We start from the raw sequence: 12,623 nt of genomic DNA on the forward strand, positions 1-12,623 counted from the left end.
ACGGGAGGCAGGACACGCTGCCTGGCCAAAACCAGAGCCGGAGCCCGTGGGGACACGCGGAGCCCCAGCGCTGGGGCCGGCCCCACACCCGCGCCCGCACCCAGCCGGCTCAGCCTGGGTGCCGCGGGGTCACCGTGACTCAGGAACTTCCTCAAGCCGCGGTGTTGCCACTGTGTTTGTTTAATTGTCCTCGGTGGATTTTTTACCTGTGAATCCACCCCATTAGGCTTTCAGCCACCTGAATTATCGGCACCCACATCCTGTGGCCAGCAGTGCCAGGCCTGGCGTGGCACAGGAGCAGCCAACTCCTCCGGCATGGCCAGGGTGGCTTTCTGTGTCCAGCGCCCCAAGCACCCTCCGGGACCCCTCCTTGGCCACTCGGCCCCTTCTGCTCCCACCGAGGGGCTGCTTTGCCCCCCTCCCACTGCAGCACCCTGCTCTGCACCCCACGCCCTGCACAGCCCACGCAGCAGAGAGCAGGCGGGTGCCTGCGGGTGCCTCCCCCCAGTGCCCCCCCACCAGCCCCGGGGATGCTCGGGGCTAAGGGGGTTGCGGGACTGGATCTCTGGGGTGTCCCTGTCCCAGGAAGGTTGGGCCTCGGGGGCTGCGGGGCGAGGGGAACCGGGAGGGAAGAGCCAGGGAACTGGGAGGGCCCGGGCACCGGGAGGGGAGAACCGGCAGCCCGGAGGTTGCAGCCGGGAATTGGAGCCAGGAACCGAGACCGGGGCGCGGCACCGGGACGGGGAGCGGGGGCAGCCGGCGGGGACACCGTGCCCACCCCACGGGGGACCCGCCTTCGCCCGTCTCGCCACAGGGAACCGGTCCGTCGAGCGGCGGCCGCCTCCCGCCACCCGGCAGCGGGAAAGCTCCGGGTCCCGCCGCGGGCCGGGCCGGGCCGGGCCGGGCCGGGCGGGGCGGAGCGGGGCGGGGGCCCGGTCCGTCGGCTCGTCCCGGTGCCGGGGCTAGGCGGACACCGCCCCGGTCCGCCCCCGGGCGGTGCCCGGTGCCGGCCCGCCCCGTCGGCGAGCGGCGGGCGCGGGGAGCCGGGCGGCGGCAGAGCAGCGGGACGCGCCATGCTGCCCGCCGCCCTCCGCCGATGGCTGCGCCGGCCCAAGGTGAGGGGGGGGGGGGGGGGGGCCGTCGAGCCGGGACCGCCCCCGCCCCGTCGGGGCTGCCCGGGGGTTCCGCCGGCACCGGGCGCAGGCGGCGGGGGCCCGCCGGGGCGGAGCGGGAGGAGGAAGCGGTGCCCCGGCCCCGGGGCTGGAGGTGCGGCGGGGGTGCGGGCAGCAGCGGGCAGGACCGGGCAGCTCAGCGCCCGTCCCGGCGCCGCCCGTTCCCGGGGTGAGGAGATTCCTCCCCTCCCCGGCCCCCTCCATCTCCACGGCCCCGCGGGGGTCTGGGGGGGAGATGGGGCGAGGAGCGTCTCTCCGGGCTGCCCGCTCCCCGCCGGGGCTCCCCACGGACCTTTCACCTGAGCCGGTGTTTACAGCTGCACACGGATCCGTGCCCACGCTGCCGGGATGCGGCCGAGCTTGTTCATCCTGCTCTGCCCCTGGGGAAACTGAGGCACGGGTGGGTGGGGACGGCGGCGCTCCCCGAGAGGGCTCGGCTGGGGGCTGCCTGTCCCCGGCACAGCTCGGCCGAGCTGGAGCCGCCATGGGGGTCCCACGTACCTGCTTGAGTGGGTGTTCGTGGACCCAGGGCTGCCCCACAGGGACCAGCTGCAAGGGGACCAAACCCCAGCAGCCCCCGCCCCGCCTGGCTGTGGGCACGGGAGATTTGGGTTCCCCCTGGCCCAGCACCCGGAGCTGTGGGGTGCTCCCACCATCACCCCTCTGCTCTCCCCGCAGCGCTCCGACTCCCGCCTGCTCTCCCAGTTCTTCTTTGCCGACGAGAGGGTGACGCGGGTGGTGGCCGAGATCAACGGGCTGGATGCTGAGCTGGACCCGCAGCAGTACCTGGTGCTCCTCAACCAGCTCCACCTCAGCCAGGTATGGGGGCAGCCTGGGCCCCGCTGTGACCCCGGACACCTGGGTGGCCGCAGGTGACATCCCTGCCTTCCCCAGGCTCACCTGCTGGCCGTCCTGGAGCGGATCATGGAGGAGTGCATTCCCACGCAGCGGCACAGCCGTGACTACCTGGTCAAGTTCCCTGAGGAGCTCTTGGTTGACAACCTGGGGAACCACATGTTGTTTGCTGCCGAGGTGAGCCTGGGGATGCCATCCTGGGCATGGAGCCCAGGTGGGCGATGGGGTCCGGCTCCCCCAAGCTGGGGGGCAATGGGCACCAGCCAGGATGGCACACCCCGCCACGGGCTGGCCCTGGGGGTAGGGGCTGCGCTGCCTCAGGCGCTGGCTCCTGATGGCTGCCTTGGTCCTGGTAGTGTCTCCTGGCTGGGACCTTCCTGGAGGTGGAGGAGGCTGACGGGGCACAGCTGCGGCCGCAGGCCAGGAATCTACTGTGCAGCCTGGAGCTGGTGCGGACAGTGCTGCGGGAGCAGAGCCTGAGCCAGCCCGGCTCCTACCCGGAGCCCGTCCGGGCTGTGCTCATCCAGTTCGACCGGCTCTTCGCGGAGTTCGAGCTGAGGTGGGGGCCAGGGTTAGGGTGCCGGGGGGAGGTGTGCTGTGCCAGGGCTGGAGGAGCTTCACAGTCCCCCCATGTCTCCAGCTACGTGTCCTCGCTGGTGGCAGTGAAGTCTCCCGAGGAGATCTACAGGCAGCAAGAGATCATTGTGCTCTTCTGTGAGACGGTGGAGAGGTGAGGGACACCATGCGCCAGGCAGGGGGTGGCAGGGACCCCAGCCTCGGGGATGGGGCAGCGTCCCGGGGCTCGGCCCCACTGTAAGGGTGTCCCCCCGCTCAGAGCCCTGCGCCTGGGCTACTTGACCCAGGAGATGATCGATGGCTACGAACCGCTGCTGATGTTCACCATCCCTCGCCTGGCCATTATCAGGTGGGTGCAGCCCCCTGGAGAAGGGGGTGAACATGGCTGGCTGGGTGCTCCTTGCCCTGTAGCAGCCCCTTCTCCCCCTGGAGACATGGGGTCCTGGGCAACCCCCAGATGTGAGTTGGGCTCTGTCCCCTCGCAGTGGTCTCCTCATCTACCCCGAGGGTCCCCTCAGCCTGGAGCGGAGCCCCGAGCAGATGTCCCAGGTCTTCAGCCCTTTCTACAACCTCCTGAAGAAGATCAGGTATGCGGCAGGGGGGGCGATGGGCGCCCGTGGGTGGGACCGTGGGGCAGCACTGGGGCCATGACGTGGGGCTGACACCGTCCCCTTGCCACAGGGACCTGCTGCGGGTGCTGTCAGCAGAGGAGCTCTGCCTGCTGGAGAGGAGCCTGTGCACAGCCGAACTGGAGGATTCCTGCGTTCCAGCCACCCCCCCAGCCTGGGGGGCAGCCATGCCCAGAGCAGACCCCCCTGCTCCCTGGGGTCTGCTGGAGGTCGCCCATGCCACCCCACCACCCCCCACCTGCACGACACAGCCGGGACCCCCCGGTGCGGTGGACAACCCGGGCACCGATTGGCAATGGGGGTGCGTGGCAGGGAGGGAGCGAGGCCAAGATGGCAGATCCCCACCCGCTGGGATGGGGACTTTTCGTGCCACCCCTGGGGTAACTGTCACCTCCCCCCTGTGCAGCCCCCAGCCTCCCGAGAGCAGCCCGGGGACGGGGCTTGATGCCACCCCGGGTGCCCACTGCTTAGAGCTGCGCTCCCGCTACAGCAGCACCAAGGACATGCTGCACACCCTCTTCGTCTGCATCTCGGGTGAGTGACCCCCTCGCCACCCCCCACAGCACCCTGACCCCACCCCCAGCACCCTGACCCCCCACCCTCCTGGTGCAGGGGTGGCCGATCAGCTCCAGACCAACTTTGCCAGTGACTTGCGGAGCATCTTGAAAACGGTCTTCAAGATTGTCGCCTCGCAGGCAGAGTCCTCGGAGGAGCCGAGTGCCAGCCGTAAGTAACCCCCGGGGACGTGAGGGATGGCTCCTCTCTGCCCTGCCCATCGCCTGTCCCTGGTGAGACGAGGCTGCAGCCCCAGGCATGGGGACAACGTGGCCACAGTGCCCAGCCCCACGGGGCTGAGCCCAGCCCTGGTTTGGCTGGACCACCACAGCCCTTGTCCCCGCAGAAGAAGAGGACGGTGACCCATGTACAGCGGATGCTCCTCGTGTGGCCGACTGCCCCCTGTGCTCTAGCCCCACGGAGGCTGCCGGGCTCCGGAGGGCAGGTAAGGGGCTGCCTGGGGTGCCATGTCTCTGGGGCAGGGTGTGAGGCTGGGGCTGATCCTGACCCCATCCTGCCTGGGGGGGGGGAGTCCGGCTGCCTTGGGCAGCCCCAGGCATGCAGGGACGGTTGCCGTGTCCTGCCTGGGGCTGGCTGAGTGGAGCAGCCACAGGACACCCAGGAGCATGGGTCCAGGCAGGGGGCTGGGGATGTTCCCGAGGCCAGCGTGGTGATGGGGGACAGGGTGGGGGGCTTTTACCGATGTGTTTTGCCCAGCAGGTGCCTGCCGGCTGCCTGAGTGGGTGCCGGACAGCACATGCAGCCAGTGCTCTGCCTGCCGCTCGCCCTTCACCCTACTGCGCCGCCGGCACCACTGCCGCAGCTGCGGGAAGGTAGGAGGGGGCCGGGCTGGGGTGCACGGGGTCCCCCGGGGGCCCGGCTCCACTCAGCCCCGCTCCGGCCCTTTCCCGGCAGATCTTCTGTGCCCGATGCTCGCCGCATGCCGCGGCGCTGCCACACTACGGCCAGCCGAAACCCGTGCGTGTCTGCACGCACTGCTACACCACGCACCTCTCGCCCGCGCCACGGCGTGCCCGGAGCCAGTGAGACCCCCGCCCCGTGCCAGATCCGCATCCGTAGGAGGCCACAGACTGGGCCCGGGGGGGAAAAGGACCGCTTCAGGGCTGCTGGGTGGCTCTGCGGCCCCACGACTCCCCTCGGGGCCGGGTGGGCACGGCAGCCGGACCCCACGGATGGCGGCGGGACCCCACGCACGGCGGCCATCCGTGTCCCACGCTGGCGGGGCCAGGGCCACGGTGGGCGCAGGACCGCCTCACCCGACGCACCGTGGCTGTGTCCCGCTTTCGGCAAGCCGCGTGCCGCCGTGTGCCTGCTCCCCCCCCCCCGCCCCGTGCTGGAGCTGTGCTTCGTGGTGGTTTGGTGGTTTTTTTTTTTCCCAGGTGAACTTTGGCTGCTGTTGGGCCCGGGGCAGAGTCTTCCCCCCCTCCGCCCCCCCGGGGCCTGGTCTGAGACGGTGCAAACAGCCCTCACATGACGGCGGGTGCCCCGGGGCGGCCCGGGCCGTGCCCGGAGGCTGGCCCTCCCCCCCCCCCCCGCCCGGGGCCCGGTGCTCCCCTCCCCACCGCCTCCGCCCCATGGATTTTAATAAAGAGATAAACCCGCCCGGCTGGGCCCTGTGGCGCTGGGACGCGGCGGTTCCCGGGGGGCGGGTGGGGGCAGCCGGCTCGGGGACACCCGTGGGTGCCGGGGGGGGGGGGTGTGTGCCCCGCGTGGGCTGGGTGGCAGTGGGGGTGCGCAGGCAGCCTGGTTTACGTGGACACACACGCGCGCGTTCCGTCCCACCGGCGTGACCGCACACGCACCGACACGTCGCCCCGCGGGCGTGCACGGACCTGGACCCGGGCGCGGGCGCACCCCATTCGGGGGCGTGGCCGAGCGGTAGAGGGGGCGTGGCCCGGCCCGCCCCTCCCGCCGATTCAAATTTGAAGCACGCGCTTTCCCGCCCGAATTTGTTTCCCCGCCGCGCCGACGTCAGCGCCCCGGGGCGCCCAACAGCCAATGAACGCGCGGCTCGTCCTCCCCAGCCATGGAGCCGGCGGTCACCAGCATCCAGGTGCTGCTGCAGGCGGCCGAGTTCCTGGAGCGGCGGGAGCGCGGGGCGGTCGGTCCCCGGTACCCGCCGTGCCTGGCCGAGGCCGAGCACGGCTACGCCTCGCTCTGCCCCGCGCGGTCCCGCCGGGCCGTGGGCAGCGTCAGGTGAGCGGTGGGGCTTGGTGGCGGGGGGGGGGGGAAGGGTTGGCGGCGGCCGGTAGCGCCGGTTCTGATCACCGGGGGCTCTCCCGCAGGTCGGTGCACAACGCGCTGGAGAAGCACAGGTACCGGGTGGGGAGCGGCGGGGCAGGGGGTGGCCGTGCCCGTGGCCCCCTCGGGATTGACAGCCGTTTCGCCCGTGTCCCCCCCTGCTCCGGCCACAGGAGAGCCCAGCTCCGGTGTTGCCTGGAGCGGCTGAAGCAGCAGGTGCCGGTAGGAGCGGGGCCGGCCCGTTCCACCACGCTGAGCCTCCTGCACCGTGCCCGGCTTCACATCCAGGTGAGGGGGGTGGCCCTGCCGCCTCTCGGGGGCCCTCGGGCCGGGTCCCCGGCTGGAGGGCCCCTGAGAGGCAACAGGGCTGCCCAGCTTAGGACCCTGTTCACGTTTCACTGGATCCCCGCAGAGGCTGGAGGAGCAAGAGCTGAGGGCACAGAGGGCCAAGGACCGGCTGCGTAATCGGCAGCGGAGCCTGCGGCAGCGGCTGGAACGGCTGCTCTCACCCACCGGAGGGGAACGGGCACGGGCAAACAGCCTAGACTCGTCCCAGCTCTCAGAGCCCTCCGAGGGAGGTGAGTGAGGGGAGGGAGGGTGGGCAGGGAAGGGGAGGCTGCCGGGTGCCTGACCCAGCCTCCCCCCCACCCTCCCTGGTGCCCAGAGGATGCCGAGATAGAGGTGGACGGTGCGGTGTTCAGCGGGGACCTGCTGCCCAGCTTCTGCACGGGGAGGGACCACAGCTACTCCAGCCCTCGCAGCCCGGCGTCCTGACAGCACCCGCTGCCTTTCCTGCACTGCCTGCCTGCCTCCTCCCTGCCTGCCGCTGCCGGAAACGCAGCCTCCGCCAGCCTCCTCACGGCTGCCCGGGTAAGGGGCCATGGGGTGGGTGCAAGCACCCGGCTTGGCCCCCCCACAGCTGGGCCACTAAGCGGCACCAGCCACCGCGCTGGGCGCACAGGGCTGGCACGGCACTGTGGCACCCGCTGTGCACCGGAATGCACTGCAAGAGGTGCTGGATGAGGGCCCGGCTGTCACAGGGACACCCTCCTGCCGCCCCCTCATGCACGCCCAGGCAGGCTGGGGGCTGCCTGGCGTGGGTGTGGGGCAGCGCCGCCCCCAGCAGACACAGCTACAGCAGGGCTCTGCCGCCCCTGGAGAGCCAGGAAGGGGAAACGAATGCATTAAGCAACCTGCCTTCACACTCCCGCAACCGCCCCCCTCTCTTGTACATACCTGACACCGTTCTAGTAAAGGCACTTGGTGAAACTCCTGCCTGCGTCTTGCCTACAAGCCCAGACCCCAGGCAGCGGGCTGGACCCCCGGAGAGGACAGCGCTGGGCTCTGCTCTAGCCACGCCAGCCCCAGGCCCAGTGTGAGGTGGGAGTAAATTCTTTAATGATAGTTACATCTCAGAAAGGGTCTAACAGCAGCTGATTGTCAGACTTGTACAGTTTGTTTAAAAATATAAAATCTAAGGAGGCTCCTATCTGTTCTGGTGCAGCCAGCGCCTGCCTGTGCCTGGCCCCTCACACGTACTGCTTCTTCTTGGTGGCTGCCTTGCTCGCCAAGTCCTTGGCTTTCTCCGTGGCAGCCAGAGCCGTCTCCTTGGCTTTCTCGGTCGCTTCCTTAGCTGTCTCCACCAGTGTTTTGGATGGAGCTTCTCCTGTAACATGTAAGTTGTTAAGCCAGCCCCAGCGGGCCCCCGCCCTGCCCTGGCACAGGAGTGCCAGCTGATGCAAGCTAGACCAGCCCCATCGCCTAGGCACAGAGGCGACTTCCGCATGTGGTGGGGAAGATGAGCCTGGTGCTCCTGACCTGCGTGCGTCAGGGCACGTCGCGAAGGGGAACTGCAGGCACGTGACTGCTGCCGCGTTACATCCCCTCCTGCCTGCACTCCGCCCCTGCCCGGCCTTCTAAGTGCTGCCTGGCTGCTCCGCTCAGGAAGAGCGGGCTGTGCCAAGACATGGGGGCAAAGGCAAAGGACAAGGATTTCACAGTCAGATTAGTTCAAGCCATGACCTGCCCCTGGACTGAAGTGTTCCCAGTGTGGCCTGTAACTCTAAGAGACCTGTCCCGGTCAGCCCCAGCCTGCCCTCGGGTGCTCACCTTGCATTCTTGCTAGCACGTATTCAAATCCCTTAGTGCTCTTGGTCACGTTGCTTTTGAACCTGGCCAGACCAAACTCCTGCAAGGGAAAAGTCAGTGAAGGTGCAAGCCCAGCTCCCTGGTCAGACACAGCCCCTGGGGCTTTGACCCAGCTTGACCAGTCCCAAACATCTGGTGAGGTCGTGACCACCAGCAGTGATGGTTCTGGGCACCCCAAGAGTTCATGAGAATTGGGGGAACGAGGGGCAAGGGTGGAAAAACCAGCACAGGGAAGGGGTAGAGCAGGGAGGAGCAGCAGCTTTAAAGCCTCTCCAAAGGAGGGTATGCAGCGCTGCTCGAGCAGTTGGCAGCACTCACCTGGACGGCCCGCGAGACACCAAACAGGCTGGATGAGACCCAGGCTTCCCGCTTGACCTCGGTCCAGTTGCTGTTCTCCGGGTTCACCTGGTACACGCAGCGCTCCTCCACCACCTGTGTGAGGCACAACGTGGCTGCAGACGCTGACCGGCACCTGCCAGCCGGCTGCGTGCCCGCCCGCGGGCACCTACCATGAGACGCACGTGGTTGATGTTCCAGGTGAATGTGGTCATGGTTCGGTTCTTGGGGTCCACGATAGAGTCCTCCAGGATGTAGACGGAGTGGGCGACGTTGGCCGGGAAGAAGCGCTCTGCCCAGCGGGGCATCCGGTTGGTCTTGGTCAGGAGCCGCCGGGAGAGCAGCTTGTGGTCCGCCGTCACCTCCCGGTGCACGATATCTTCAGTCAGGACATGTTTGCTAAAATGGGGAGGGGGAAGAAAATGTCAGGCTCTGCTCCTGGCCAACCCCCCCCCCCCCCCCCGGGGCTGGGACCCACCAGGCACTGCGGGGGGGGGGGAAAGAGCTGTGGTATTAAGGGAGAAGAGGAACCAGCTGCTCCCTGGCAACTGCTGGTGTGGGGCACCCATCCCTGAAGTCTCTGGTGTGGGGGCGAGCACAGGGCCCTGCCCCCGTGGGACCCCCGGGGACAGGGCTTGGGGGGGGGGGGGGGGCTAGGGGTCACCGTCCCGCGGGGGACCGGGGTAAAGGACCCCTCGGAGGGGGGCAGAGGGCCGCGGCAGATGGCGGGGAGGGACCTGTCTGGGGGGGGGGGGAGGGCGGAGGGGAGGGCCCCAGGGGAAGGCCTGAGGCGGGGGGGGCTGGGGGGGGGGGGCGGCCGTGGCGCACCTGTAGGGGTTGGGGTAGCGCTGCCAGAAGGCGGCGAAGACCTGGTCCCAGGGCCCCTTGAGGACGCCCAGGCTGGCGCAGTACTTCCCCATGGGCCTCCGCCGCCGCTCAGGCCCGCGCCGCCGCGCCCGCTCCGGCCCGCGCCTGCTGGGCGGCCGCCATGCGGCCTCTGCCCGCCGCCACCGCCGCCTCCGCCCGCCCCGCCCCGCCCCGCCGCTCCGCGTCGCGCACTTCCGCCCCGCCCCTGCGCACTTCCGCCGCTGGCCCCCGCCCCCTCCCCTTCCCCCCGCCCCGCCGCGCGCTTCCGCCGCGCCGGCCCCGCCCCGCCCGGTTGCGGCCCCGCCCCGCGGCGGCGGCGGCGGCGGCGGCGGGAGGATGAGCGGTCGGCGGGTGGACGCCAAGGTGGTGCTGCTGGGGCAGGAGGGCGTGGGCAAGAGCAGCCTGGTGGAGCGCTGCGCCCACCGCCGCTTCCGGCCCGGGCCCTACCAGAACGTGAGTGACCGCACCGGGCACCGGCCCTGCCGTCGGACGGGCCACCCCGGGGGGGGGGGGGGGGTTCCACCGGGACGGTGTCCCCGGGATGGTGCCCCGCGCGTCCTCGGGCCGGTCCCTTCGTTTCCCTACCGAGTCCCCGGCTGGGTTCCCCCGGGCCGGTTCCCCCTTCCCCGTGTTCCCAGGCCAGACGTCCGCCGCGTCCCCGGACCGGTTCCCCCCCGTGTTCCCAGGCCAGACGTCCGCCGCGTCCCCGGACCGGTTCCCCCCCGTGTTCCCAGGCCAGATGCCCGCCTCGTCCCCGGGCAGGATCCCGCCGCGTCCCCGGGCCGGTGCCCCCGGTGTCCCCCGGGGTCGGTGCCCACCGCCCCTCCTGCTTCCCTTCCAGACGATCGGGGCCGCCTTCGTGGCTAAGGTGATGTCCGTGGGGGACCAGACGGTGACCCTGGGGATCTGGGTAAGTGCGGGGGCGAGGGCTGTGCCAGCACCCCACTGCCATCCCCGGCCCCCCCCCCCAACCCGCCGTGGGGACCCCCGAGACGCCCCCCCCCCCACCTGCTGAGTGCTTCCCTGTCACCCCCAGGACACGGCTGGTTCGGAGCGCTACGAGGCCATGAGCCGCATCTACTACCGCGGGGCACGGGCCGCCGTCGTCTGCTACGGTAAGGGCACGATGCCGCGTGAAGAGGAAGGAGCCGGCGGCCACGAAGGTCCCGGGCTGACTCGGTGCCGGCATTGGCACCAGTGGGTCGGGCGTCGCAGCGGGGGGTGGGTGCAGGAGGGAGGGAGCAGACCCTGACCCCTCTCCCCCAGATCTCACCGACAGCAGCAGCTTCCAGCGTGCCAAGTTCTGGGTGAACGAGCTGCAGAACTGCGAGGAGGTACGGCCGGGCTGGGGGGGCCGGGGGGGGGCTGCGGAGCCTTGCCGATGGGGAAGGGGAGCCGGTGGCTGTGCCGGGTCGGCAGGTGCATCCCTCCCGCCCCTCTGCCTGCCGCAGGGCTGCCGGATCTACCTGTGCGGCACCAAGAGCGACTTGCTGGAGGAGGACAGGAGGAAGCGGGGGGTTGACTTCCACGACGTGCAGGACTACGCTGACGGTACGGCCGAGCACTGCGTGGGGCCGGGATGCTCGCGGCTGGGCAGTGCTGGCCCTTCCCGGGCTCCCGCAGCACCAAATGGGTGGGGGGCGAGGGGGGGGTGCAGCTGCTGCATCCATGCGTGCCTGGGAGGTGTGAGGTGCTCTGCCCTTGCCCGGGACCCACAGTGGATCCGATGGCTCCAGACACCAGGGCTCCCTGCGCGGTGCGGCCCCGGATCTGCCAGGGACCTCCCTGGGCACGGCATGTCCCGACACGGGCAGGCACGTGGCCAGCTGGGCCAAGGGGACGGGAGCCTGGGTCCCTGCCAGCCCGCTGTCGGCAGCTGTGCCTAAGGGGTGACGCCGGGGGGAGGCGAGCCCGCGGGGCTACATCCTGCACCCGCAGCAGGCGCTAACCCGGGGCCTCGTTTCAGAGATCAAGGCAGAGCTCTTCGAGACCTCCAGTAAGACGGGCCAGAGCGTGGGTGAGTAACCCCCTCGCTGCTGGCCATGCCCCTGCCTGAGCAGGGTTTGGGGGGGGGCTCTGCCAGGCAGTGGGACTGCCCGCCCCCACCCTGCCTGCTCTCCCCGCAGATGAGCTGTTCCAGAAGGTGGCTGAGGACTACGTCCACTTCACCGCCTTCCAGGTGATGACAGGTGAGTAGGCAGGATCCATCCCTCCCCAAGCACCCTTACCCGTGCCAGGGGGGCGCACGTGCCGTGGGGAGGGTGTGGAAGACGAGCGCTGTGACATTTGGCAGGGCACTTCTTTGCCCCCACCCTCCCTGGGGCCGCTGCGGCTCCGTGCCGGGGGTTGTCCCGTGGAGCTTAGGTCCCCTCACGACGTCCTTGTCCCCACTCAGGCCAGGCTCGGCACATCCACCCATCTGGGCCACGGGTGGCCTTTGACAGACAGGCAGCCAGGGGCCTTGCCTGGCTGTGGGACTGGCTCTCGGCTCTGCACCAGGCCTGTCCAGGCGTGCTCAGCCCGGCTACGCCTCCAGCCCTGGGCCGTGCCGTGAGCCCTACCGCTTCTCTGCGGGGGCACCAAACCCCTCCCCAAGGGACCTGCCAGGGCCCAGGCCTGGCACCGGCAGCTTTTGGGCTCCCACATGGCATTGTACGTGTGGATGTGCCGGCAGCCTGCCACCCCTGCTCTCTTCCAGAGGAGAAAGGCGTTGACCTGGGCCAGAGGAGCGGCGCCTACTTCTACAGCTGCTGCCACCACTGAGACCTCCTGCCAAAAGGGAACTGCTGCTGCCGGCCGGGCAGCCGGTGCACGCCGGACTCGTCCATTTTTTTACCTGCTGTGTTTTAGCTGTATGGGCCCGTCTGCAACGCAGCAGCAGCGCGCAGCCCCGCGGACTGCTCCCCTCCCGGTGTGCGGAGCGGCAGAGGGCTGCCGTGTGGTGCCGGGAGCCTCCTGTGGTGCTGGAAGCCGCGGGCCATCACCCCTGGGGACCCTCTCCCTGCCACCCGGCTTCTGCAGGAGCTGCTTCCCCGAGTCACTGCTGTGGTCCAGCGGCAGCCGTTAACTTATTCTCTCGGAGATGCTGCCTGATACTTTGCAGATTTATTTAAGCGTCTTCTCTCGAGGTGTACAATGTAAATAAAACGCATTGTGGTCCGAGCCGTCCCCCTGCCTGCGCCGCTGCCGTGCGAGGCTGTCGGAGCTCTCCCTTCCCTGCCCC

At 69.9% G+C, this 12,623-nt stretch overlaps 4 protein-coding genes across 6 annotated transcripts; 3 read left to right on the forward strand and 1 right to left on the reverse strand.

Moving 5' to 3' along the window:
* The first annotated feature begins 1,024 nt into the window (after positions 1-1,024).
* LOC115334132 (lateral signaling target protein 2 homolog) lies at positions 1,025-5,326 on the forward strand. The gene is made up of 13 exons (XM_029997972.1): positions 1,025-1,115; positions 1,851-1,991; positions 2,067-2,204; positions 2,384-2,586; positions 2,668-2,757; positions 2,863-2,952; positions 3,089-3,190; positions 3,285-3,533; positions 3,639-3,766; positions 3,845-3,958; positions 4,134-4,232; positions 4,508-4,620; positions 4,703-5,326. Exons 1-13 carry the CDS (start codon positions 1,074-1,076, stop codon positions 4,832-4,834), a joined length of 1,641 nt encoding a protein of 546 aa, XP_029853832.1. The 5' UTR covers positions 1,025-1,073; the 3' UTR covers positions 4,835-5,326.
* A 508-nt stretch (positions 5,327-5,834) lies between these two features.
* MXD3 (MAX dimerization protein 3) lies at positions 5,835-7,338 on the forward strand. Of its 2 annotated transcripts, XM_029998254.2 has the most exons (5): positions 5,835-6,004; positions 6,094-6,123; positions 6,223-6,337; positions 6,462-6,627; positions 6,714-7,338. In XM_029998254.2, the coding sequence occupies exons 1-5, from the start codon at positions 5,835-5,837 to the stop codon at positions 6,821-6,823; spliced, it is 591 nt and encodes a 196-aa protein (XP_029854114.1). In that variant the 3' UTR covers positions 6,824-7,338. The 2 variants fall into 2 exon arrangements, with proteins under 2 accessions (XP_029854114.1, XP_029854115.1); XM_029998255.2 differs by lacking the exon at positions 6,094-6,123.
* An 87-nt stretch (positions 7,339-7,425) lies between these two features.
* Positions 7,426-9,560, reverse strand: PRELID1 (PRELI domain containing 1). The gene is made up of 5 exons (XM_029998250.1): positions 9,362-9,560; positions 8,707-8,932; positions 8,516-8,629; positions 8,159-8,237; positions 7,426-7,715 (listed from the first exon to the last, which is right to left on the reverse strand). Exons 1-5 carry the CDS (start codon positions 9,451-9,453, stop codon positions 7,579-7,581), a joined length of 648 nt encoding a protein of 215 aa, XP_029854110.1. The 5' UTR covers positions 9,454-9,560; the 3' UTR covers positions 7,426-7,578.
* A 105-nt stretch (positions 9,561-9,665) lies between these two features.
* Positions 9,666-12,562, forward strand: RAB24 (RAB24, member RAS oncogene family). 2 transcript variants are annotated; one of them, XM_029998251.1, is made up of 8 exons: positions 9,670-9,853; positions 10,242-10,310; positions 10,437-10,515; positions 10,667-10,734; positions 10,852-10,951; positions 11,367-11,417; positions 11,527-11,589; positions 12,099-12,562. In XM_029998251.1, the coding sequence occupies exons 1-8, from the start codon at positions 9,737-9,739 to the stop codon at positions 12,161-12,163; spliced, it is 612 nt and encodes a 203-aa protein (XP_029854111.1). In that variant the 5' UTR covers positions 9,670-9,736; the 3' UTR covers positions 12,164-12,562. The 2 variants fall into 2 exon arrangements, with proteins under 2 accessions (XP_029854113.1, XP_029854111.1); XM_029998253.1 differs by lacking the exon at positions 10,242-10,310 and having other exon boundaries at positions 9,666-9,853.
* The last annotated feature ends 61 nt before the right edge of the window (positions 12,563-12,623 follow it).

The sequence above is a fragment of the Aquila chrysaetos genome, chromosome 22 (assembly GCF_900496995.4).
Source record: "Aquila chrysaetos chrysaetos chromosome 22, bAquChr1.4, whole genome shotgun sequence".
NCBI classification, from domain to species: domain Eukaryota; kingdom Metazoa; phylum Chordata; class Aves; order Accipitriformes; family Accipitridae; genus Aquila; species Aquila chrysaetos.